The sequence below is a fragment of the Scleropages formosus genome, chromosome 8, assembly GCF_900964775.1.
Source record: "Scleropages formosus chromosome 8, fSclFor1.1, whole genome shotgun sequence".
In the NCBI taxonomy this organism is placed as follows: Eukaryota; Metazoa; Chordata; class Actinopteri; order Osteoglossiformes; family Osteoglossidae; genus Scleropages; species Scleropages formosus.
The window spans coordinates 1,307,416-1,335,018 of record NC_041813.1 but is presented as its reverse complement, the minus strand read 5'-3'; the positions used below and the strand labels follow the sequence as shown (position 1 = coordinate 1,335,018).

Here is a 27,603-nt window from a genome sequence, read left to right as displayed (position 1 = left end):
GCCGTCTCGCACTCGCTCGGGATGACTGAGTGATGAGGAGTGAGAGATGAGTGAGTGATGATGGGTGAGAGACGAGTGAGTGATGCGCGTCAACGATGCTCCTCGAGCACCTCGGCGGGGGACACGGCGGCTGAGCGGTGCTGAGCCTCCTCCTGCCTTGCTTTCCAAGTGTCTCTTCATCTCATCACCGCCACAGTCACCGTGCGATGAGCATCTCCGAAAGCGATGACTGAGTTTCGCGGACCCCGCCGCTGACGCAGAGCCGCACGAAGGTGAGCGCTGCCCTCTTCTTGCCTCCTTCCCTTTCGAACCGGAGATCGGCGTGTCCGCGCGACACCGAACGACCCGCGGGGGCCGCTTGATCCGTTTGTCCGAGTCTGGAGTCCAGTTCCTGGCTGGAGCTGGACGTGGACGACGGAACGGAAGGGAAGGCGCGGTCTTTTCCACTTGGTCTACTGATCAACCGCGCGTGTGTGCGTGCGTGCGTGCGTGCGTGTGCGCTGCGCGCGCGGACATTCGGAAATGCCCACGACATACGTCTGCCACATGATCAATGAGCGCATCGGATTGCCGCGGGAAGCGCGTGTCGGTGGTTCCTTGTTGATCGCGGGCGCGCGCACGACGCGTCAGAGCGAAAGTTGTGAGGATAAAGCAGCTGCTTCTCTGCGCTCGCGCCTTTTGTCGAACGCACAACTTTTACGGGAGCCGCACGGCCGCGTGCACGACGAGCGCAGCGGGGGACAAATTGCGCTCCGCACGCGTACGTGACATACACATGTCATATGTGACGGTCACGTGTGACAATCTTCTTCTTGTGTGGCACTTGTACGCAAACATGCCGTGGTGACTCACCAGTGCCCAGTAAGGAAAGGGAACGACCCGCATGGACTGGTTTTTAAATATTTTATACATACATTTGTATTCATAATAGTGGAGAGTGCGATACAGCCAGCGCTCAACCCACTGTTACTATCTGTTACTGTCAAACCAAAGTCACATAAGGTTCCAAACTTTGGATGGGAAGTGTAGTCACGCACTGCATTTTGCACTGCAAAAGTTATTATAAGGCAACATTTTTTAAAGACTGATTTTAATGAAACCTGAACAGGTTATTACTTTGCATTTGCGAAAAACACAGCAAAAGCAAATTTATTTCTGGCCCACGTTCAGACTGAGAGCTGGACATCATAATTTTATTGTAAAAGCTATACTGGGTATATGGATGAGTGACCCAGTGTAAGTAGTGTATCTAGCAGTTTAAGTCCACCGAGGTGAATAAGGTGTGTGGGCTCATAACACTACATAGAGTTCACCGGAAGTAGCTTTGGAGAAAAGCGTCTGCTAAATCAATGAATGTAAGAAATCTAAATGTAATATTCTACATTTTGTCTTTAAAAACATTGTGCAATGCTTACGGTGAAATGGTATCGGATTACCGTATTTTTCAGAAATATGAGCACACTAAATGTGTGCATGTCTACAGTCACAGAACCAAATGTGCATTCCAGTAAAAAAACCTTCTTTTCATCTATAATTATATCATATTCTTTAAGGTGCATTGTCATAGGATCATTTCATTTGAGCGAGTGAGCAGGGAAAAACATTTCATATTATTTTCTGCTTTTGTGGAGTCTTGGATGTGTTGGTCAAGGTCAGATGTTCACCAGTTAAACAAATATACAGCTAGAGAAGTAAGATCCTTCCACATTTTGTCTGTAGAATTTGATCTATTTGTAGGCTTTCTAGGTGGGGAGTGAGAAGAGCCCATAACACACTGGCACGTTTTCCCCCAGCAAGGAGACTTATATGTTCTGTGGATAGTGAAGTGCGGAGATTTCAGGGGTGGTGGCTCAAAACCAAGTGGACCTTTGCCACTCATTATTTTCATACTCGACCAACTATCCTGTGTGGCTCACAGTTTGTCTGCTGCTATAAGTTGGACTTTTATGCCTCCCTCAGTGTGTTTTTGGCAGAAATATTTTAAAGGCCTAGATGCAGCATAATAAGCATTGTACAGAAAATTTTGAGCTTGGAATTTGCTGACATTCATCCAGATGACACAATCGATCAGAATCACTGAATACTTTGCCTGCTTTGTGGACGCCCCAGCAGCACATATGAGTTTTTGGCTTTTGCTGTGTGCAAAATGTGGTCTTCCCCATTCAAAGAACAAACACAACAACAGTCTACCAACACTGACATGTTTAAATATGACGTACTAATATATTTACTACGTTCCCTGAGTTTGTACTTTTGAAAAGAACATTTTTTTTCTTTTGCCACATTTCAGGCATACCTCTCATCAGATTGCTGCAAGTCTTCATCAAAAAAAAAAAAAAAACAAAGCTCAGTAGGGGAAGGTAATTAATTTTTCATGAGATTGTAAGTAAAATTACAAAAGAGAAAAAGAAATCATCTAAAGAAATGCTGCATTTTTAAAGATGTAAATTTATTCTGTTTCTCTGAAAGAAAAATACCCCGAAAATGTTGTCAGGGGATGCGTTCGGCATCAGGACGACTTTTGTATTTTTAGCCTAGTGTTTGCCAGATACAATCACCATGGCCTAATACTGCAATTCTAATTACTTTTATTATTATTCTTCTGCATTTCCTCTTACTGTCAAAAATTGCAACCCACATGGTCAAAGGCAAACTGCCAAATGAGAAGAGAAGATCTAGTTTTATAGTTAAGATTTATGGTTGGTAACTATGTAAATTGTTTCATACTTATCTCTCATACAAAACAGTGCCATTTGCGCTCTCAATTATGCCCATACAACTTAAACAGCAACAATGATCTTACGACAACATGATGAAAAATTGATATACACTATGCTTGCCTGGAGAAGTGCTAGTCTTTGTCTTGAGCTTCTTCATATGACAGCTATTTAAATTAATGAGATTCTAGATGAATCTTTGCTGAGATTACTCATATGTTCTGTTTATATTTTGGCATTCCTTTAACCCTGTAAACTATTCTATACAATTTTGGCATGCCTTACCTCATGTATTGTAGAAACATGATGTTAAAATCTTTTTCTACCGAGATTAACATTTTTTGTTTAAGGGCGGTTACATTTTTTGGCTGCCTGTTCGAGGATTCTTCCTTTAATGGTCTTGGCCCAACTATGCAATAAGCCTTACTGCTGAGCTGTCAGAAGCCCTTCTTCCTATCATGTGCTCATACATAATAGATAAGTTACTGTCAGTTACGGTGTGGGACATAACTAGGCTAATGTTCACATTTGCATGCTTATACCTAGTTCCATTATTTATAAGTGGGGAAATGCTTTGTTGTGTGTACGTACCTATATTTCTGAGCGGGTCCCCAAATGTGGCTCGTTGTGAGCAGGGAGTCGAGAGAGGAGATGGTATTGATTCTGTCTCTCCTCAGAAGCCAGAATTGGATGTGAAATGCATGTCCCAGGAAAGCCTATTAAAACCTTCCCTGTTTGATGAGCTTCCTACATACATGCATACATGTTGCCAGATGAAAAGATTTGGACTTTGCTATATTTCGGGGTGTTGGGTTTTCTTTATTATGGGAGATAGGGGAAATAACTGCACTAACAATAAGCTTCGTACTCATCTCATCTTCTTTTCTCAAGTTCTTTTGACAACCACAGTCGTATAATTTACAAGTGTAATAAAGGTAACATTCATGGGATACTCAGTTACTCTTTCACAAGTTGTACAGCGGTTTGAGTGTATTTGCTGTTAATGAGCTCGCCTCATGCTGTATGTGTGTATGTGTTTGTGTGTTCTGCCTCGCCTTCTCTTGAGCCATACGATTTACTGTGTTCTTCAGCACATATTACAGCTACTGTCCATGTAAACATGATACAGCACAGTGCGTATGTGTCATTCTTTCACAGAAGAAACACTTAGTAGTTGCCAAACTTTATTTTGACAGAGTTGCATTTGCATGTAATATGTTTTATTTCGAGTTACAAATAGTTACCTAGAAATTATTCTGTAACACTGTGCACAGACCTCATGTTGTAATTCCCCTCGGAGAAAGACAACAATGACATCAATAATAATAAACTATCATTTTACCTGGATTAAATGAAACGTTGTTTGGGTAACTACTTTAACAACATTCTGTCTTCTCCCACTCCTGATGTAATACTCCGGCTAAATAAGCAGATGGGGAAAATAAGAAAATCGATTGGATTTTGCGAATGTTCTCTGTGGACTGAGGTAATTTACTGGATTAAAGGCTCTCCGCGCAGTTCTCCAATAAACACCAATGATAGTGGTAACCGGTTGCTTTGAAGAGTCATTACGGCTGATGTTTCTGGGATAAATAGTATGTGCTTCTGGGAAACTGAATATGTGCTTTAACCCTGGTGTCTCAGTGCCCTCTTGGGGAAAGGCTTGTAGAAAGGACCATCAGCCTTGGATCCTCCATGATCCAGTGTCAAATAAGATGCAGTCGGTTTATTCTGGAGGATTTACAAAGGGCTCTGCTCTAAAAATTGCTCTCTCTATTTGGCTGCTCTACCTCAGTGTGTGTCAGTGAGCAGTCTGGGGTCCGGCAGCTGTCACTGAAGTAAAATTTCCTCATTGATTCCATAAAAATGATAAATTTTTCTCTTTGTACTCATCAGTCCCACAGTAACTATTGCTGTGTTAGGTCTGCAAGTCCAACAGGGCCCGTTTGCTTTGCGTGATGGCAAAGGACATGCTCCTTTCATCGGCCCTTTTTAAAGGCTGTGGATCACACAGCTTCCCCGAGGAGACCTAGTGCCATTTGGAGGGGCAGTGCACCTCTCACTTGTAGTAACAGTCAAGATGCAGACACGTGACAACTCTGTACGTGGTACTTGTGATGTGTCCGTCTGAGATTCCCTGAACAGCTTAAACCCTCCCACCAAAGTTTGGAAAGTCAGTTATCTGCAGGCCTTTTACCTGAGACCTCAGCTTGGGCTCTTGAAGAGCACCATTGCTGGCTGAGCCACCGAGGAGCACTAAATGTAACAAATTAACATTATTATTATTGCTATTACTATTATTGACATAGAAGGGGTATGGTAGCACAGTGGCGTGGTGGGTTGGGCCAGGTCCTGCTCTCCAGTGGGTCTGGGGTTCGAGTCCCGCTTGGGGTGCCTTGCGAGGGACTGGCGTCCCGTCCTGGGTGTGTCCCCTCCGCCTTACGCCCTGTGTTGCTGGGTAGGCTCTGGTTCCCCGTGACCCCCTATGGGACAAGCGGTTTGGAAAGTGTGTGTTATTGACATTAATATTCCATCCCACTCTAAGGAAGGCCAAGAACCCTGACTGTACAGCTGGTGATCTGGACAGAGATCTTGTCAATTATTGTCCGCTTTTTTTGGTGACATTCAAAGGCTTTAAAAGGACTGCCCCCCAACCCCCCCACCCCCAGTACTTGTGTATGCAGACCTTATAGCTGTATGCTATACAGAGAACACAGAGATAAACAGCAGCTGTGTGAGATATAATGAAAATAAAGGGGGCAAGAACCGTCGAAGGACCTTGCAGAGGAAACTCTTCGCCCAGAAAATGATACCGTTAGTTGTGCAGCCGTCGCCCATTATGGAGAACAACAACATTAAATGTGCGATTAGTCTTTAATTTGACCATTTAAGTATTGCATAGTAATGTCCGGTTTTCGTTTCGTCTTGCTATTTTACACAATAAAAGTATTTATCTCGGCTTTAGGAGACAGAAGGATGGAGAGCAAACTTCATTAACCATGCAGCTTCAGAGTTTATCTCTTTGCTTTTATTGTTGGTAGATTCCCCATTCTCCATCCAGTGTGTTTAAATTCCTCAGCATTCACTGATAAAAGCACCTTGTTTATTTACAGCTCCTCCGTCCTCCTACAAATGTCAACACAGGCTCAGTTGGTCTGCGGAGAGCTGCCTAGTAAAGAAAGCAGAGCAATGCTGTTTTTGGTGAGCGCACATAATAACAGCTTAATTATCCATTTGCAACTAATCGTTCGCTAATCGCTGCTAAATGTTCACAGAGACTCTGTGTCTGTACAAAGTAAATATTATTTGCCCTGAGTTTTAACAATCCATATTCAAGTCAAGGCTGAGAGGGGTCCATTCGGACAGTTTTCTTTGCACTCCGCCTTTGCTGTGGACGTGGTGAAGGAGGAGAAGAAAAGTGCTGCGGACCTTGGCGGTCCTTCGAGGAACCCACGGCGCTCTTGTAACGCGGTCCAACAAACTCGCACTTTGAATAAACTGCTCTTCCTGCGCCTGAGATCTGAATTATGTGACAAAACACATAGTTTTTTCAGCCTTCTGCACATCACACAAGTCACAGAGGAGGAGAGCTGAGTTTCAGCTGTTTGTTGCTGCAGTTCAGCGGAACATGTGCAGCACTGCACTTAAGACACGAGCACAGTGAAAAGGCAGTGATTACAGGCGCAAGCCAAACAGTATACAGAAAACACCATTATATCATACAGGTTTGATTATTCAAGCATTTTTTTTAATGTTTAAGCAGGAAAAACTTTTTTAAAAATGACATCACTTTTTGAAGTACCATCAGGTGACTCCTGCACACATAAATAATGAAGCAGTTTGGCCTCATTGGAGCCGGCGCTGGGTTTCGCTCTACAGAAAGCAGGTGATGTGACGTCCCTTCGGAATATTGACATTTTGTGCTGGGATGCAGCGGAAAGACACTTGTCTAGAGCTTCTGCAGAATCAGGCTGGACATCTCTTTGTTGAGCACGCAGAGAAGAGCACGCGGCGCTGTGCTACAAGGGCTGTGACATTCAGTGACTACACAGTGGCGGTTTGCTGGGGGAAAAAAGAGCCTGACTGTCTGCTTGAATACCGAACGTACGTCACTGAGGCTGCAGCATATTCCCTCTTTGTCTGAAAGCAGATTGTGCAAGAGACAGCTATTAAGCGACAGGCTGCAAGAACATGCACAGTTCAAATGCGATTTGGACTGATGATGTGATTTGTTCTCGGTGTCTCTCTGCTTTCTGGATTCCTTCTTTTTTTTATCTTTTCAGTGGGTGCAGAAACCTCGCGGGGAGAAGAGACAATTGCTAGTGGAATTTGTTTATGTTTTTGACTTAATTTTTGCAGATACTTTGTGGCTGAGGAAGAACAAAGCGCCAGTGATACTCGTACATAGTTATAGTTAGTAGGCTGACGGGTGATGGTGAACCATCATGTTGATGGGGCAGCGGGACGTGCTGTCTATCTTGTCTGTCACTGCTTCGTGTTGTTCAGAAAGCAGAATTCATTTTGACAAAAAGTCTCCCTTAAGTTCACTATTCATTAAGTGTGGATGTTCTCTACTTGGGTGGATGGGAACCTGAAAATACAGTTGTACTGTCTCCACTTACGAGGACTGTGAGTGGACCAGGCCATCGGTAAAATGTGTTAAAAGTAATTTTGAATATAAATGTGCTGTAGCCCTGTTCTGCTATAGACTGGCATCCTTTCCATGGTGTACCCTGCCTCACAGTTTATGCCTCTGGGATAGGCTCTGGACCACCATGACCCTGATCTGGTTAAGTGGTCATTGATATGGAATGGATGGGTGTAACCCTCCCCTTCAACCTAACTCTATAAGGCCGTGTGAGATACGCCGTATGCCGCAGAGGTTAGACTTTCAAAGGTCAAGAATAGATGCAGGATTTCCCGAGGTTTTTAAGCATGACATTCATGAAAATGCGTTTATTCTTCTCCACACCACCATCAGTGTTTTGTATTCCCTCTTGGTCCTGCATTCGGTTTCTCCTCACAGTGTCACAGGATGAGAGCACAGTGGAGCTCAGACAGCTTAGCTTTTACCCCTGGGAAAAGGGGCCTCAGGTGACCCACGAGTTTCGAAACAGATGCACTTCTCATTTATATATATATATATTTACAGTCTTGTAATGCCTGTACTGATATATGCTAATAATAACACCAGCACACTTATTATTGGAGACATAAAAGCTCTTTGCTGTCAGCTTTGGAATTTGGCCTGTACTGGACTATCTGTTCATGTTTTTATTAATATATAGTATATTAGTGCTCCTGAAATTGTTGTTCACAATAAAAATGACACCGATAACAAAGATGATGACAACAATAATAATGTTAATAACATCAGGGTGATAATGATGTGAAAATAACTGCTCCGGACCCCTAATTTTCCCCATTATGTCCAAAATTAACCCTTCCCCTTGTAGTAAACAAAAAACACTATATATATATATATATATATATATATATTGTGACAGGGGGGTGCGGTGGCGCAGTGGGTTGGACCGCAGTCCTGCTGTCTGGTGGGTCTGGGGTTCGAGTCCCGCTTGGGGTACCTTGCGACGGACTGGCGTCCCGTCCTGGGTGTGTCCCCTTCCCCCTCCGGCCTTACGCCCTGTGTTGCCGGGTAGGCTCCGGTTCCCCGTGACCCCGTAAGGGACAAGCGGTTCTGAAAATGTGTGTGTGTGTGTGTGTGTGTATATTGTGACAGGGTAAAAACAACAAGCAAAATATACAGAAAATCCATGAATTTAGCTAGTTGCTGTTATGTGAAAGAATAAATACTTGTATTGTGTCAGGGATGAAAGGTGCTGAAACCAGAGCCAGATGGTAGTGTAGCGGTTAGGGCTGTTTCCTTGGGAGCCTCTGGTTGCTGGTTTAATCCCCACCTCTGGCTGTACTACCCCTAAGCAAGGTACTTATCCTAGAATTTCTCCAGTAACATTACCCAGCTGTGTAAATAATTCTCATTCGACTAACATCTTAAGGTGCTTTGATGAAAAATGTCAGATAAATTAAAACTCGATGTTTTCGTTGATACATGATCTTGTTTTAATTATGAGTAATTCAGACTTTTTCAAAGATTGGTTCAGTACTATGTTGATAAAAGGCTTATTATTTTATATCTGTTCTAAGTTCTCTTAGACTGAAAAAATGTGAAATAATGTGCGTCGGGTCAGCATAGGACCAAGAACTTGCCAAGTAACACTGTAGTCCAGCCCAGCTCACTGGGTCATAGAGATAATCCTGCGTGATTGGTTATGTTTTTAACTGCTGTATGGTGGGCATCATAAAAAATGAAAATGAAAATATTGCTGTGATTTGTATAACCCAGCTGTGAATGGCTCCATAAAACAACACAAGGAAATGATGGAGCACATTATGGTAAAACACGTAATTATAATGGAATGAAACTGAAGAAGCTGCGCTGGAACGACTCAGCGTGTGTCCTGTCCCATATTGAATTAGCGCCGGGTTACTTGTAACCCAGCATTTTTAGCGTAGTCCTATGCTATTCATAACTGGATTTTTAAAACTCAAATTATATTATCAAAGAAAAGATAACTCCTCTGGAGCTTGTGGAATGATGAATTAATTCCTCTCTTCTTTTGTAGGACTGTCATTCAGGGAAGAGGGAATTTTTGATTGTCATTATCTTCAGTCTGTTTAAACATCCCTGCTGCACTAATTAAAACTTCATCAAGTTTAAAATTATAGATAGAAGCCAATGAACTCTTTCCCTTCATTCAGCGTTTGGAAACATTATAATCCTTTAGAAGAGACATACAAGAACTATTAAAATTACTGTGATCAGTTTGAGAGACTGTAGCTTCACATTTATCTTAGTTTTTTTTATTTTGTTGCACTTACTTTGCTTTAAAAACATTGCACTCATGGAAAAAGTCTATGGCTTTATTTTGTTAACATATTTGACTACATTACTTTGCACCTCTTCGTTCGCTTTCCTTGGTCAGTAGTTTGAGGTCAGTTGTCCCGTTGTGGTCCAGGGCTACAGTAAAGACTGTCGTTGCTCTGCTAGTTCAGTGTTGTGTTATGAACCATAATCACAGTGACGGTAGAGGAGGACTTTGGTTTAGGTTGAAGTCGCTCAGTTGTCCAATTTGTCATCATTAGTTAGAACAGAATTCATTATCTTTGATTTAATTTCATTAGTGCAGGTACTTAGCTAGAAATGCTTATTGTGCTTGTATTTAATCATCTATCGTAAATGCACCTACGTGTTTTATTACATACACACTAAAAGGAAAATTACACTAATGGCTAATTCTGTGTTGCTGAAGCATCTGCGGATACACTGCGCATTATCCTGCTCGCTGCTTCCAGGTCTTTCTTCCGCCTTCCTATGCATGCAATTTCCGGAGCGAATGGAATTAGCTATCTGTCTGTTTTCCCCTTCGTGGTGCAAGTGCTGTTGGAGCTGTTTCACAGGTCAACCCCTAGTGATGGCCATAGTTTCTAGAGAGCCCTTCAGCCAATAGCCTTCTGCCTTTTCTCCACACCTGGACAGTGTGATGTAGTGGTGGGGTTTAGAGAGTATCTATGGCGCAAATGCTTGGCCGTTACCTCCGTGCCTAATTAATGGACAGTACATGCTAAGGAATCTAATTTACAAAACCGGGCTTACAGTAGATCCAAGCCACGCAGATGACTAATGAGTGTATATGTCACAGTAGATCTTACAGGCACCTACAGGACCATTTGCTTTACCGCGGTTGCATTTGCATGGTGTCGATCCCAGGGGGTGCTTGTTGACTGGCATGCTGTTGATGACCTTTCTCACAATCTCTTTGCACTGTCATGTTCAGATGATGCAGCGTCGGCATCCGTCCCCATCTGATTAGGGCTCCATCCTCTGCGGAGCGTCTCATTAAGCACACTTGCGTGGACGCGGGGGGGGGGGTTGGGGGAATGAAGAGCGCTGTTCAGCTGGCTCCCCCTACCGCTTCTTATCTCCCGAAAAGCCTTCCTGCAACTTTACAGGGAGACGGAGAAACAAGCGATGAGCCGAAGGGGCTGCAGATCCCAATGACTTATTCATGAACCCTTCTAACAAGCGTAAGAAGATAAAACGGAAAAGCAGGACATTTATAATGTGAAGATAATGTCACTTTAAAAATCCTCTAATGGCCAACCAATTTTTGGGTGCAGATGGCATGAAGTTTAGGAGCAGCTCCCTGTACCCTGTGGAGTGACACCTAAACTGGTAACTGTACAAAAATGTGTCCACCTCTCGGAAATCAGATGGATATATGTGTGTTTTCCATCCAAGGGGGGCTGGAGGTATCCTGTTAGGGCACTAGCGATTGTGATTAGGCACCGTAGGTGTGTGTAGAGAGTTATGATTCTAAAAATAAAGACATTGTGCGGGACTTGCAGATGAAGTGAAAGGACCTGGAAACTGGAGGATGGATCCCAGCCAAGTGTTAACATTCCTTGTGTTCTCCCAGTGAGGAATATGCTGGCTCACGCTATGAACTCATGGGGAGCTTTAGTAAGCGGGGGGGGGGGCGGATTCTCTAGGTGCTCAGCCAAGCGAAGGAAAGCATTGGCACACCGTGCAGGTTCGCCACAGGGTGACACAGACGTGATCCTCTTAACTTCTACTGCTTATGCAACTGCATGAATGTTCCCCTCATTCTCTCAGCCAAACCCTAAATTCACTGACTTTGCATTCATTTGTCACCATGCATCTATTGCTTTGCGGTTTTCGTTGCATAAACAGCAATCGCAAGACCCCCTCCTCCCTCAAACACAAGAGTGGCATAAATGTGCAGTGCGTATTAATGACACCAGTAGCGTTACTCTACCCTGGTAGTGTAGTGGTTGGAGCTGCTGCTTTTAGACCCAAAGGTTGCAGGTTTGAGCCCCACCTCTGGCTGTAGTACCCTTGAGCAAGGTGCTTACCTTAAATTGCTCCAGTGAAGTTACCCAGCTGTGTAAATGATTGTAAGCATGTAATAATTGTGACCTTAACATTGTAAGTTGCTTTGGAGAAAAGTGGCAGCTAAATGAATAAATGTGAATGATGTTGTGAACATGTGGGATTGTCCTGTAAAGGGAGTGTTAGTACTGTGTACCTATAGAGCATCTCTCTCTTCCCACTAACTGTGGGACTGTTAGGTAAATAGTAACAGATAACATTTTAGTTTTTATGGACTCAGAAAACTGTACCATAGATCATAAATAAAATTAAACAATAATAATTCAAGAAAATCAAGAAATTCAAGAAAACAGCATATGCAAGTACGAGGGAGCGAGGCTCTTTTTGCAAGAAATATGGAGTTAAAATTATTCTGGGTTATGACCAGTAACAAGCATAAAGCATGTCCTGTTTAAGAGGCAGAATTTTGATTCCAGAACTGACAATGAAAGACTGTCCAGGGTGCAGATTTTTTGAACATCTGAAATTTATAGAGCGCCCTAGAACTGACAGCATTTGTCGCCTGGTGACAAACGAGCGAATCAATATTTCTGAATGAGGTCGGACAAGACCTAGCTGTGTTCCCAAGACGGAAATAGGGTACTCACAATGTTTCTCATATGTCGCTCAAAATAAAACATCAAGAAATGGCACCGCACTTTTAACGGAGACACACACACACACACATTTTTCATTATCGGCCACTTAAACAGACTGGCCATCTTTGACAAAAGAAGATTTAAAGCCCAAATCTAAGTTCCCACAACTCTTCCGGTGCATTTTTTTGTCTTTTTCTTAAATACCTTGTTTATATGAGACATGCAGCACGTGTGTACCGTGTTCGCTGTAAAGAACTGAGTTTCCTCGCATTTTGTCCATTTTGAGCCGAAGGCCGTTACTCCCGAACTCATGTTTCTCACTTGGAAGGAAACCAAGCGAGTGGCTCTGAAAACAAAACCTCTGAGCAGAGGTGAAGCACAGAGGAGAGCTCTGTCGTTGAGGAAGACGAGCGTTACTGCAATGAGTCCCCGTCATTCTGTGGATGCAGGAAGCTACTGAAGCTCTCTGGCCAGCTGGCAGGGAAGCGGCGGGCTGTCGGCTTGGCAGCGGAGCCGCGGAGACGTGAATAATTCAGCGGCGCAGATAGAGGAGCGCCTGCCCGGGACTTCCAGGTGTGTCATGAAGGCCCCCCTCCGCAATCTCAGATCCATAACCGGAGCCAGATTGGAAGAACCTGCTTCGGTCCGCAGCACGTCTACTGAATGCTGCGCATTGTTTCACTTTCAGAGCACATTTGCTCACTGTTGAATGTTGTACTTTCACCGCACCACCGATCAGTGCCTCTGCTTGATGGTATCGAATGGTACTTTGTCAACATTTACTTTGTTTATAAGAGTTACAGCACTGGATATGGCTACGGTGCTATATTTTTGGACTTGGTGCTTGAATTAAATCTGTGGTTTGTGGTTTAAAAAAGTGAACGACCTTCTGAAGAAACTGAGACAAGTGAGGAGCACGAAGCACTCCGTGTCTGGAGTGCTGACAAAATGTTTAAGGGCATGGAAAACAAACAGAATAAAGCACAAACAGACAAGGAAATGTGTTCTGTTCATTGAACAAGAGTGGAGTGATTTCCTGCAATACCAAAATTCTGACCTTGTGCTGGAAAAAATTCAAGTAAATGCTTTCTCAGTCCACTTCTATAGCCTGCATGGAAAAAAAAGTCAAAACAAATCCAAGAAAAACGTTTGGGATGTTGGTTCTGATTTTATTTTGCGTTCATCTGAGTACTTCAGCCACTGGCAAATTAATTATAACGGATAAATGAATTATATGAGTATATATGAATTATAAACACTATGTGCATATACTGTGTGTGTGTGTGTCTGCAGCATTAAGGTCGCACTGCAGGAGCCTTGTAACCCCCTAGACAAAGAGACTAATAAGCAGCTGGGTGTTGTAACTTTCATTCATATTGTCCTTATATCTCCCCGATGGATGGATGCCTCTCTGACTTCCTTCAGAGAAATACCTTTGCATGATAGAGCAGGAGAGTGAGAGTCAAAGCAGCTGGAGGTCAGGTGTGGACTCTCCCCCGGTGCCTTGTCCAGGGGCGCTCATTCATTGGAGCAGGTGCTGCGGGCAATGATGTCACTGCATCTTGCACGTTCTCGCACCTGAGTCAGCCCCCCTTGCGTCTGACTAAGCAGGAATGGCCGTCAGGATGGGATCTCTACAAGCTGCAGGGCCTCAGCACTAAATCGTATCACGACTGCGTTTGGTTCAGAAACCGTTGAGACGAGAACTATGGGTGAAGGGTGAAAATGCAGCTCCTTTCATTAGAACGACCTAATGAGCCACTGCGTGTTGGTGCTCCATGTGCTTCCGGGTGTTTAATTATTGCTTTGACCTCAGTTTCAATCCCAGCATAACTGGATAGTTTATATCGCTCCTGTCCTCTCTAATCACATGCTGCACTCATGAATTTATAACCACACACACACACACACACACACACACACACACGTCCCATACAGGGTCACGGGGAACCGGAGCCTACCCGGCAACACAGGGCATAAGGCCAGAGGGGGAAGGGGACACACCCAGGACGGGACACCGGGACGCCAGTCCGCCGCAAGGCACCCCAAGCGGGACTTGAACCCCAGACCCAGCGGAGAGCAGGACTGTGGTCCAACCCACTGCGCCACCACACCCCCTAATTTATAACCAATAAATGTTAATTACAGATTGACCACAAACACTCTCTTTTAATTTATCTTTAAATGGGGGAAAGGCTGGAATGGTGATATTTGACTCAGTGCCGAACCCCTGCCTGGTACGTAAATGTACAAGAAATTAGTTTGTGGAGACACTTTATCTCTCACAGCTATACACAGAGAATAAAAAATATTTACAGTTAAAACTGACATTTATACATTTAGCCGGCATGTTTCTCTAAAGCAACTGATATTGTGAAGCTATGTACAACGATTTACCCATTTATAGAGCTGGGTAATGTTCTTCACCTTTGACTTAACCTATCTTGCAAACACACACACACACACACACACACACACACACACACACACACACACACACACACACACACACACACACGGTGCTTTCCTTAATAGGCCTGTCCAGGATTGAATCAGGAAGCAAAGTTCATTAGACTGAGGAAGCAACGGTTCTATAGGCCTGGATGGTAATTATTTAATTCTCAGGTCTCGTTCTCCGTGTCCTGAGCTGATGATCACCCTGTGCTTGTTTGTGTGCTCGGGATGAATATGTTTTTGTGTAACTCAGACAGGCTCAGCCAAACACACCTGTAACCTGCTACCTTCAAGTGGCTTCAAGTGGCCTGCTTGGCAGCGGCGGAGGAGTCTCCCTGCACTCAGTGAAGCTGTCTGGAACACCACTAGATGCCAGTTCAGCTTCCAAATGTGCGATTAAACTTGGCAGTGGGTTTCAGTCACAGACGGCGCTCGTGTAGCGCTACTGTCATCTAGAGCGTTGTCTAAATACATATTTACCATGGCAATTACACTGCTTTTGGATGTTGTACTATGGTGAGGCGCATGCTGTCTAGAGAAGGAGCCCACTCCAGATGAGTGGCCGGTGGCAGCTGAGGAAGGTCACTCACAACTGAGCTGTGCACGCAAAGGATTCGACAGCCCGAAATCCAGCTTGGTTACAGTTGTGGCGACAGGAACTTAGACAGATGTTTAACTTTATTCAACGTGAACGAAATGTGTGGTCAAAATGCAGATCTGTAATCTGTACCTTTGAACAAGGTGCTCAGCTATATATCAGAGTTTATATTACTTTGGATAAATCATCAGCTAAAAAAAAACAACTGAAATTCTTCGGACAGGTAACATAAGGTACCTCTCAGGTGCCTTTATCAAAGCAGAGAGACACACGTAACATGTTTATTTTGACATTATGGGCTTTCATATTTTCCCACCATATATTGCAGAAAACGGGCGGGTGCGATGGCGCAGTGGGTTGGACCGGGTCCTGCTCTCCGGCAGGTCTGGGGTCGAGTCCCGCTGGGGGTGTCTTGCAGTGGACTGGCGTCCCGTCCTGGGTGTGTCCCCTCCCCCTCCAGCCCTCTGCCCTTTGTTGCTGGGTTAGGCTCTGGTTCCCCTCGACCCCGTATGGGACAAGCGGTTCAGAAAGTGTGTGTGTGTGTATATATATATATATTGCAGAAGCAGCAGGGTTTGGAGGAATCAGCAACTTGAGGATAAATACGATGAATCGCTTTAAAGGTGAAGACTGCTGCAATCATTACACTTTGACCTCAACGGCTTTTCTTGAAACTTAATTGCGAATTCAGGTTTCTGTCTGAATGGATTCGCGGTTAATTTTTTTTCTTTGTTTTCACATTACCCTGCTCCGCAAGATAAAATATCAATCCGTTCAGATCTGATCACATTTACAGGAAAGTGTCGGCACAGGAACTCTACCGTCCCGCTTTGACTCTATTTATGATTTTCTCACATTAGCAAAGTAAGAATCCTGTCCATGTCAAATTAAATACTTGCTTCTCCACCTCAGATGAGTCAATGATCTCGCATACATTACTTAAACAGGCCGGAAGGAAACGCAGCGGTTAGGGGAGCCGTCACTTTGTAATCCGAACTTCCCTCGTTCAAACGCCCATTCCTGCTGTTACGCCATGAGCAAGGTACTAACCCTGCATTGATGTGGTAAGAATATCTGCTGTTTAAATCAGTAAATCACGGTAAGTAGCTTAATGTAAAAAGGTAACACCGCAAATTATCTTGAACAAAGGCATCGGCTAAATGAATGAATGAATATAAAATGTAATAACCTTTGATCAAGGTACTTAACCAAAAATTGCTCCAGTAAAATTATCCAGCGGTTTATATCGGTTAATCATTGCAAGTGCATTTGGAGAAAATTAAAAAAACGAGTGTGAATGTGCACAAATAACCTGCAATAAAAATAAACGTATTAAAAATAAGCAGCAAACGGTGTAATGTGTACCAGTGTATGTGAAGGAATGTGACAAATGGGCTGCACTTCAGAATTTTGTGTCTCTTCCAAATTTCTCCCTCTGAAGATGGAAAAACTAAAGGAATAAATTAAAAAGTCTTCTCAAAATACAGGTTAATGTGAGGAGCTCTGGCTAACAGCACATTCACAGTCAGGTCTCTTTCTTCTTCACACACAAAAAGCAATTCGCTCCATGAAAACTTGTATAAAAGTCCTTCTGTGAGCTACAATGCTTAGCTCTTTACTAATATTTCCTTCTGTCTTAATTTTATTGTCAATGCCACCCCAGGAATAGAATGGCGTTGGTTTGCATCTCATCTTCAACGTGTCTGTGGCACTTTTACTTGAAGCAAGTTTGGGTATTTGAACGATCCTTTTAATAAAAAGTTGTGCCCCGGCTTTATTATTTATTTCCAAGGTTCGTATAGGAAATTGCACGAGATATGTGTAAATAAAAGTTTAAGTGTACAAGTGACGTTTTCAACAGCAGATTTGTCGCACGGCCTTGGCATCAGTAAGTGAATTATTGCACTTCTTTTCACAGCGCTCTGCAAACTTTTCAATAAGTTTGTCTTCTGAAAGCCGCCAGTGTCACACAATGAGTCGGTGTGAATTTTCATTTGTTCGAATCCAACAAGGGGAGATGTGCTGCTTCTCTTCACTCGACGTTTTGTTCCCCTGAGATCCTGGCGGCCTCTGTCCCTTGCTGACATTTAATGATATTATATCGTATTTTTTGTCTGTCGTTTCGCAGCCGTGTTATTAGATATTCACGTGGCCAGAGCAGCATTGAGAGAACTTTATGCTTTAAATTACTGCTATTTTTTCAGCCTGGAGCGGCATCAGCTGCCCTACTTGTTATTGTTCTCCTCTGGTGCCACCGCCTTCGTGTTTGTGCTGACTTTTCCGTTCTAAACTAATAGGCCAAAGACAATTTAATCCCAATTATGAACATGTTATCTGAACATCCTTCACAAGGTGTCTCAGTTTACTCAACCTGGACATTTTCTTCCTTCGTTTCAAAGCAGGAAATTGTTTTCTTCTTCCATTCTCTGCGCCTCAAGAAGAATCTTCTGGCAGTGTGCTTTGTTATTTTTGTTATTTTGATGGGTGTGGAGGTGACATTTCATGCCGGTACATCGTATCCAGACTGAAGGCTTTGACTTTTAAGTGCACGTCCTTGGGAATTGATGCCTGTCAGAGAAGCGTTTCATCTCCCCAGACCCTTGTGCCCTGATGTGGCCCCTGGAGCAGCCTTGTTTCTGTGGAGCCCTTGATGCATCTACACAGCGTTCCCAAACAAACGATCGCACGTGCTCCCCGGCCCAAAGAAAGCGTCATCGCCACCACGCTGGACTGGCCATCCACGATGGCTCTGACTAAAGCGTTTGTGGTGCCGATGCTGCTCTCGTTAGGACGAGCATCGGTCACTTCTGGTGCTGATGTGTTGGGTTGAGATTCCTTCATGAAAGTCCACATCCTCTGACAGCCACGCATGAACCCCTACACACACACACACACACACACATAAACGTGCACAAACAATGCGCAGTCACAGTTTGCAGTTTTCAGTGAATAGAGCATCCAAAATAGGACACCTCTAATTTTAGCATGATATTTTTGGAAGTTACCAGTCAGACCCTTCCAATACACGAGAAAATCTGCCTCAAACCGGGAGATCATGAGCATAACCACGGCATGAAAAAAATAATCTGTTTTGCCACACTACGGTTAGTATCTCATCGCTGCACACATACACGTCTACACCTGTTAATGGCAGACTGCCCTTATTTCATTAAGACTTGCCAGAAATAATAAATGCTTTACATGACATGAAGGTGATGATTAGGTCAGTGTCTTACTCATTCTCTCCAAAAATAGTTACCATAGATACTGTTCCACTTTTTATTCTTGCCAGTGAGGCACTGCAGGACTACAGTTTCATTCTAAACTCGGAAACATTACTTAATCATTATAATTAAAAACCCACTGCAGCTTTTTATTATATCTCAAAATAATTCTTAAATAATTGAGAAGATGCTGTCTTTGCTTTCCCTTATTAAAACGGAATATAACTCAATATATCCATGACCTAAACAGTAAATATACTACCACGTTGTCTATACAAATCTGTTACGCATGGTGGCACAGAGAATAATCCTGCTGTGTCACAGTACCTGGACGGTGCAAGCGATAATGGGTTTGATCCCTGCTCGGTCTGTGTGGCGCTTCTTTGGCTTTCCTACGGCTGCTCCGGTTTCCTGTCACCATCCAAAAAAGACACGCGCATCGTATGGATTGATGACTCTAAAGTTGCCCATGGTGTTTATGTGAGAATGTCTAACATCGCTCCGGTTTGGAGGTGAGTGATTGACTGTAGGTGCTGTACTGTACTGTGTGCAGCACTGCAAGTGACCTTGGAAGAAAAAGGTGTCCACAGCTCAACCGTACATGTTATTCACTCTTAGTTGCTTTGGAGAAGAGCACCTGCTAAATAAATACATGTGAATGTAATGAAATAGCTCATGAGTGGGACGCGTATCTTTAGTTGAGTTTTTATTGCGGTATCATGCAAAGTTATTCACTCTGGTACAGCCAGCCCCAAAAATGCCTGTTTCAGTTGCTGCTGAGCAACAGAGGCACAGAGCGAGCCTCGGTGTCACCACTTCCACTAAGAGCGCGTGGCCACGTCCCTCCGGATGGGAGCGCTGAGCTTTACAATCCGCCTCAAGGTCGTTGCACACCCTCTCCTGGGCTCGGCGCTCTCCAATCAGTCAGACGCTCTGAGCGCAAAAGCATTCAGAGCTCAGGAGTTTGAATGATCTATTTTAGAATGGTCAAAAAAATGTGTTCCACAAATTCTCATATTTCACAGCAGCAATAGCCATGTTCCCTTGCACAAAAAATAGCCATTATATATGTGTAGAGCAAAAATAATGCTGAACCCAATGCACTGTGTGACCATGACCATGCCATTGCACCGGTGATTACATTTTCATGCCTCCTGTAAAATTAATTAAAACCAACATGGCCTGTTTTATTGCTACTGCGGGAGCCAATAAATCCATACCATAGAGTGACCCTCTGGAAGGGTCTTTATTTCAGGGGAGCCACATGATCGGAGGAGAGCGCTGGGACTATAGAGGCGTGGACACATTGCTTGACTCCTTAGCCGATGTTTTTTGCCCAGATATATTTACCGATGCGGTTCCGACTTCAGGACTGTGTTCATTCGCTCATTCATTCATACTGCAGCACGACCCCTCGGGTTTTGAACCGGTAGCCTACTGGGCAGAAAAACATTGACTTAACCTTTAGCACACCTCCTGCCTTAAGGTGCATAAGTGGATTACAGTTTTTGTGGCTTCACGTGGAGCAGCATTTCAGTCGGGACTATGGAATCTTATTTTTACTGCAGAACATAAAAAATGAAGAACGTGTGTGTGTTTCCACCGCATGTGGCGAATGTGGGTTAAAGCAACACGTAGTATGACCCTATATGGGTACATCTCCCATTTTTAATAAGAAGGCAATTGAAGCTGATAGTTGTTCACGATATACTTGCTAATAAAGTGCAGCAGAGTTTTTAAGGGTAATTAGTCTCTGAATGACTTTCACTACAGAAGGAATGAAGGCTTTTAAAGCAGACATAGTGTTCTGTCTGCTCTCATTCTTTATATTCTTTTGCTGCACTGGGCAAAATAATGTTGAATGGATGAATTTATTGCTTCGGTGAGTCCGGCTCTATTGCTGCCAAGCTTTGCTCCGTGGTGATCTTGCTTAACAGCCTGATGAACACCTGGATGGGGGTCTAGCCTGGGGGAGGGCAGCTGAAGCTAAAAGCTGCCGAGGGATGCTGGAGGATTTGGGAAACGCAGCAGGGCCTGCAGATGAAGCAGTCAGATGTGTTTGGCCGAGCCTCTGCGCAGGCCATTCACCCACGACAGAGCGATGGGGGGGGGGGGGGCAGAGAAGAGGGAGCGCTTTGCATACTGCAAATACTGCGAAACAATAAAGGAAGCCCTGCAACCAGTTTCAGTAGGATCAAGACAAAGAGAAAGGTCGCGAATAGTAGACATGCAGTAATAGAAGGTGTAGACCAATGTAAAAGAGCAAAATAAGGTGGAATGGTGTAAATAAGTGGCTCCAGAGTTTTCCCAGCTCATGTTTACAGTTACATCTATTCATTTAGCACTTTGTTCCTCATAGCAACATTCAATGATCATTATGTAATATTTGTCTGGCACGGTGACTTACTGTGCTATATATACTACATTTAACTCCCTGCAGTCATTCACCCATCTGTACAGTGAGCAATGTAGCGCACGCACACACACACACACACACATAAACACACTATGAGCAATTCAGTTCACCTGAAGCACATGTCTTCGAACGGTGGGGGGAAACCGGAGAACCCTGGGGAAACCCATGCAAACTTGGGACAACGTGTATATTGCGCACAGACTGAGCGGGAATCGAACAGAGGTTCTGCGGCACAACCCGGCTGCTGCGAGAGACCAGCGGTACCTTCTGTAAAATCTTTTCAATCTGTCCCGTTGTGCCTGCCTGCCCGCCCGCCCGCCCTTCCAAGCCCTCATGTGCCATATTAACGAGCCGATGGACTTGATTTCTACCCTCTGTAAAAGCAGTGCCTTCTGCCACCTCAGTAAAACCGTCCGTTCGACCTTAACATGATTCGCAACTGCAGTCCCAGAAGAACCAGCTGTTGTGTGTATCTGTCAGTTTGTGTTTGGAGAGAATAAATTTGCTGATGTATTTCTGAATGTATTTTGATTTGCATAAAAACACCGTCGCAAATTTCCTTAAAAATGGAAAATACGTGTGCTATTAAAAAGCAGAGACAAGGGACAGATATATAAAGCTTTCCTGTAACTGTAGGGAATCACAGCAGTCTCTGTGAAATGTGCTGTTACTCCATGGGAATGGCACTTAAATTACATGGTCTCTTATGCAAAACAAAACTGGTATCTAGTGAAACCAAATAAAGAAACAATGTGGGCATGTAGACCTTTAATTATTGTGGTTTTTATGTACCTCTTCGAAGAAAGGCCTGATTGTCTGCCTCACTCTCATTCCCTATGAAGCGTTTATGCCTACAGCACGTCTTCATCTTCGTGCCACTGATGAAGACTAATGTGAGGAAGAAGAAAAAGCCCAAATAGAAGCTAGGAGACCCATTTTTTCTATTCTTCAAAAGCAGGAGCGTTTTAAAGTCTTGCAAAGAACTGATCGCAAGTGAAAGAGGTTTGCGATCTGTCATTTGAAGACAGAAGATATCGTCATAAACAAACTGTGAAAAGCACAGTACAGCATAGCTAAGATTTTGTCAGCTTGCATCGGACCTAAACTTTCTTTTTTTTGGTTAAATACAGAAACTGCTACTTTCAGCTCTTCGCTATTGATTTGTCCTCCGCAGATATTGTGTTTTATCGAATCAGATGTTCATAGACTGGAGTAGAAAATACCTGGGAATGCAATTGATCACAGAGGATAAGTACAGAGGCAGAGGCAGCTTCATGGACTACAGCAAGAGTAGTAACTGGGACAAGGGTTCGGGAGACACACTTTGGTCTAATAACTTGATTGTGTTATAAGTTGCAGAGAAAACATATATTATAATGAATAAAAGCACATTAAAGAGAAAAGCATGTTGAAGAAGAGTGATGGAAAACTGGTCAGGCAGCAGTTTATTGAGGGACATTCGCGACACACAGGACCAGGTGTTACACCCCGTGTGTGTTACAAGGACCCAGTCCAAATGTGAAGCCACGTGGAAAAACATCCAGCATCGCCATCATACATCTCCATGACTCAAGACCAAGCAGCGTAACTTCCTAATGCCGACCAAGTCATTATTGCCGTCGGATGTGGAAAATTCTGCCTTCTGTGAGGGGAGATGCATAAATATGTCTGCTGTCGATTCCTTCTCTAACTCACTGCATCCATCCACTTTAAACCTTAAATTGTGTCCCTTACTGTTCCGTCGGTAAGGTGTAAGCGGCAGAAGAGTAGAGCTCAAGAATAGAGGGGAAGATCACTTGGATGCAGACAAGGACACTCTGAAGTGCTGTGAGCTGATGATGTACCGCTCTGACTGTTTCTGACATTTGTTCACCTCGTTGTCCTTGTAATGAAATCCCAAAGTACCGTTGCAATAGACAGTACAAATTACTTGGGAAAATATTCTAGAATAATCAAGTGTTTAAAAACACTGTTAATAATTGGGTGGGAGCGGATGAGGGTGTGGCTGGCAAGAGGAACATTACAAACCTCCGTGACAACATTACAAACCAGTGTGATGCCTTCATGCTCTGTCGCTTAAGCTTCTGACTGTCTGCTATACATTCATCACCCGCAGTGGGCTGCTGTTCTGTCCCGGGTGCATCCCTCCTTGCCCGGTGGCCAGCAATTCCAGGATGGGCTCCGAAGTGCTGTGACCTGGACAAGACAGGCGGTTAACGCACCTCCGCTTGTCATTTTTGATCCCTGCGCTCTTGACTTTCAAAACAGAGACGACTGCCACCAGCCGACAGCTAGGAAACGGGGACATTTTTCATGTTGTTTAAATCAATGTGAGACAAGTAGGGCAAAGCAGCTGATTACTGGTCTCGCTTCAAATCGGTGAGCACGGCGTTAATCTTCACGTTTCAGAAAGCCTGTTCGCAGGTGAAAAAATAACACGGCCTGTGCATTTTGTGTTAGCAAGTAATAGTAATAATGCATCTGATGCATTATAACAATTCTCTAATATACTGCGCGCTGGATTCCGAGCCTTTGCTCATCCCTCAGGTTGGGAGGTACAATGAGCACTAAAGCACTGAACTGATGGCTGTAGTGATGCACTTCTTTTATTTCACGTTGCATTGAAAGGGCACCTAGCAAACATTGTGGAAAGAAGCTGAAAGGAAGCCTGAAATATGCACTCATGCAGAGTGAGTACAGTGCAGCTTCTCTGAGCAGACAGCGTATGTATGTGTAAAACCCTCGTTGGGTTATTCCTGCTTGTGTGGCTCTCGCTTCCCTCAACTCGTACCCCTAGCCTTTAAAATAAAACACTGTCCTCCTCTTGTACCCCTAAAAGGAGCCACTGGGAAGATTGTGAACTAATAATGTGAGAACAACACACTCGACTCAACTGATGGGATCTAAGAATGAACTTTGGGTGCTGGAGTCCCACCTGTACGTCATCACCGAAGATGAAAAAGGGGACAGGACCCTCAAACATAGTGGATAACAAAGTTAATATGGAGAGAGCACGGGTGCGTTTCGACCCGGTGTCTTCGTCAGCGTCCACGTGCAGTACGGACACTTACAGACAGCGTGTAGAACGGGACAGGTTGTGGGCAGAAAGGGACCTGAAAAGAAGGCAGTGATTACATGTTGGACATACATTATAGACAGCAAAGGCACTATGTGGATTGTAATAGTAGCAGCAGCAGGAGAATAAGAAACATTTTAAAGATACTGTATGTCCTCTTTTAGGTGACATGGTGATAACATGGTGATAACAGAAGAAATACCAAACCTCCCTTTGTGAAGAGGTGTCTCTCACACCACATTTTGAGCTGAAATTGCTGGTTCTCCAAGTCTCTCCGGAAGCCCAAACACCTGTAGACTGCATGGAGCAGCTCTGTCTACCGCAGGGCCTCTGACACCTGCTTCGCTTCACCTGAGCCACTTGTGAATTGCCATTAAAATGTATTCTGTTCATAACTGAACTGGGGCCTCATTAAAAGGACCTTTTCGGTTTTCCAATGCCCTGCTGGTTGCCATGAAAAATATGATTAAAAACAGTTTGATTAAAAAAAAAAAAATTCCCTTAAATAAAAGGAAAAAAAGTTAATGACGTTTAGGGGTTTTTTCCAGAACATTTACAATATAATTTTGATCCAACCAAGGATGTGACTGTTTATTTCATTTTACTTTTTCGGAGGAACGTTACTGGATTAAGCATGGAATGATACGATGCTGAATATTAAATAGTAAAACTTTCAAGGTTCACATGTTTCTAGCCTTAAAACAAAATGTGCCCAAGACTTTTCACATTCTGTACATAACAACCCGAAATATTGGTGCCCTCAAAAGGTGTCTAAAATGACAAATGACATTTAATCAGCGTTGCGTTATCTGACGTATCTAGTTATGTGGCAAATTTATTTGAGCTACACTTGCATATATACTGTATGTTCATGAGAAGCAGCACCCTGATCCACAGCCCCATCTCCTTGATGGACGGCTGCCTGAGGGCTCATTAAGGTGCGAACAGGTGTCGTCCTTCAGCCCAACGGAGAATTTGGGGCACAGCGAGGCTGTTGAAGGTGAAAATAGTGAACTTGTCCATTTGGGGAGGGCAGAGGGTATCTTTTTCTTCCTTTCTCTTGGAGCTGGAAAGGCTTTTGTACTCTAGGAGATGGACACTGATGCCCAGTGAAGGCAGTAAGTGCTCTGTTTCTGCTTCATACCTGGTTGCATCACAATGTTTTAAGTTTCTATGTGAGATGTGACTAAACCTTCGGGTATGTTGTGTTTAGATGTCTGAAGTCTGGCCTTGGATACTGGGTGGCGAAGGGAACAGAAAGCACGGTTGGGTCGTGATCTTGTTATGAGGGGTCATTGATTACATTTTAACAACCATGCAGCCTGGAATAACTTCTAAGTGTATGTTTACCTCAACCTATAATACTGTTTCCTTGTAATGAGAAACAGGTATCTTCTGAAATATCATTTCTGTTTTCCGGTGTAAACATACAGTAAGTTGATTGCCAGTTTTAATAAAGTCCAAACTTCTTGTAAGTCTGAAACAACAGCATAAAATTCTCTCTAGTGGTGGATTTTATTTAGGGAAAGAAAAAGCGTGAAGGTGGTCTTTGGAGGTCTTTTCCATGAAGATGCTGAAAAGTGCCAAACTTGTCAAAAAATGACTGGTATTGACCATTGATGTTTTTGTTAGTTTTGCGGATTCTTTGCTTGTTCCCTTGTGTAAAATGTCAGTTAATGTGACTGGAATGGACCAAACAATATTTACAAACTAATTTAGACGGTCAAAAAGACAGTGTTCATGGAGCATTTTTTTCAGTGCAGTTAAGGCACCCTCTCAAACAGAAGTATCTGTTGAATAATCTAATTATTTAAATAAATCTATTATCTTTGTCAGGATGACATTATCCAAAGCTTTGGCACATTTGTCTTTTTAAAGCATTTAGATAAGAACTTCAATACAGTAATTAGTGGATCATTTATGGACTATTAGTGAGAGTCAGTCAAAGCCTCCATTGGGACACAATGTTGGGGACTTTCCTCTCATTATTGACATCACTGACATTGCAGGCACAATAGTACCATGTCCATCCAGGCTTCCAGCCCTGGGGTAGAGAAGGCAGTGGACATCATAATACCCTCTGACACGGTGCAGAATTGGGAAAGAGTAAAAAGATTGAGTGTACATTTTTTTTCTTTTTCGTTTTGTCTCTGTGCAGATGGTTTCGGGACTGGTTGCTGTTCTTCCACCTCCTGCGCCTCCTCGATTGCTGTGGCACGCAGCACCTCTCTGCTCCCTGACTGCTGGGCCTGATCATAGAGAACCTGCATTAGTGCCACACTCCTACTTGGGTTTCCAGACCTATTAGCCCAGCTCTGCCTCTTCAGTCTTCTCCCTCTTTCTCCATGTCTCTCTCTTTCTCCATGGTGTTCCTGCTGGTGTCTGTGCTCCTCCTGGTTCTCCTGACATGTGCAACATCCCTGGAGAACATCCCGGGAGGTGTGCAGGCCCCAGGGGCCCTGTTGAACTTGCAGGCAGGAGAGCTGGTCAATGAAACGGAGGTGGGACCCCCAGGGACAAGCCGGCGCATACCCCAGAGCATCATCATCGGGGTCCGCAAGGGTGGCACGCGAGCCCTGCTGGAGATGCTGGACATCCATCCTGACGTTGCCGTGGCCACCACCGAGGTACACTTCTTTGACTGGGACCAGAACTATGCCAAGGGCCTTGAGTGGTACCGGCAGCTGATGCCACTTTCCCAGCCACACCAGATGACTGTGGAGAAGACACCGGGCTACTTTACTTCAGCCCTGGCGCCCGAGCGCATCCGAGCGATGAACAGCTCCATAAAGCTGCTGCTCATTCTCCGGGACCCCACGGAGCGCGTTGTGTCCGACTACACTCAAGTGTACTATAACCGCCTGGAGAACCACAAGCCTGTGCAGCTCATCGAGGACATCCTGATCCATGATGGGGCACTCAACACTCGCTATAAAGCCATTCAACGCAGCCTGTATGACGTGCACATGCGCAACTGGCTGCACCACTTCCCCCTGGAGCAGATCCACGTGGTGGACGGGGACACGCTCATCCGAGACCCGCTGCCTGAGCTGCAGAAGGTGGAGAGGTTCCTCAACCTTCCACCCAGGATCATGTCCTCCAACTTCTACTTCAACCAGACCAAGGGGTTCTACTGCATCCGCAGCGATGGCCGTGAGCGTTGCCTACATGAGTCCAAGGGGCGCCCCCACCCCGTAGTTAACAGTACTGTCCTTCAGCAGCTGCGTTCTTACTTTCAGGAGCACAACCGCAACTTCTACAAGATGGTCAAGCGCTCCTTCAACTGGCATTAGGCTGGACATTTTGGGGACCGGGACTATGACACCTGGGCCATCAGAGGTCATCTAAATTCCCTGGATAAAATCGATTATGGGCAAGTCTGGTGGTAGCACATGGGCTGGTCTTTGGGTTTGGAGATCCCAATGGGTTGCAGAGGGTGGAAGCACTTTACAATCGATCCTCTCTAATCCGACTTTGGAAATGCCTTTTAAATTGCTGTCGTGAACAGTTTTATATAGGAGAAGCTACAGAAATCAAAGCTTGAGTAA

The 27,603-nt window shown here is 44.2% G+C and overlaps 1 protein-coding gene across 1 annotated transcript; it reads left to right on the top strand.

Annotated features, from left to right (window-relative positions):
* hs3st1l1 (heparan sulfate (glucosamine) 3-O-sulfotransferase 1-like1) lies at positions 1-27,603 on the top strand. Its single transcript, XM_018738054.2, has 2 exons — positions 1-272; positions 26,214-27,603. The coding sequence occupies exon 2, from the start codon at positions 26,401-26,403 to the stop codon at positions 27,346-27,348; it is 948 nt and encodes a 315-aa protein (XP_018593570.1). The 5' UTR covers positions 1-272; positions 26,214-26,400; the 3' UTR covers positions 27,349-27,603.

Excerpts from the sequence above, each read along its gene's own strand:
- hs3st1l1 (XM_018738054.2), top strand. The coding sequence starts at position 26,401 with ATGTCTCTCTCTTTCTCCATGGTGTTCCTGCTGGTGTCTGTGCTCCTC.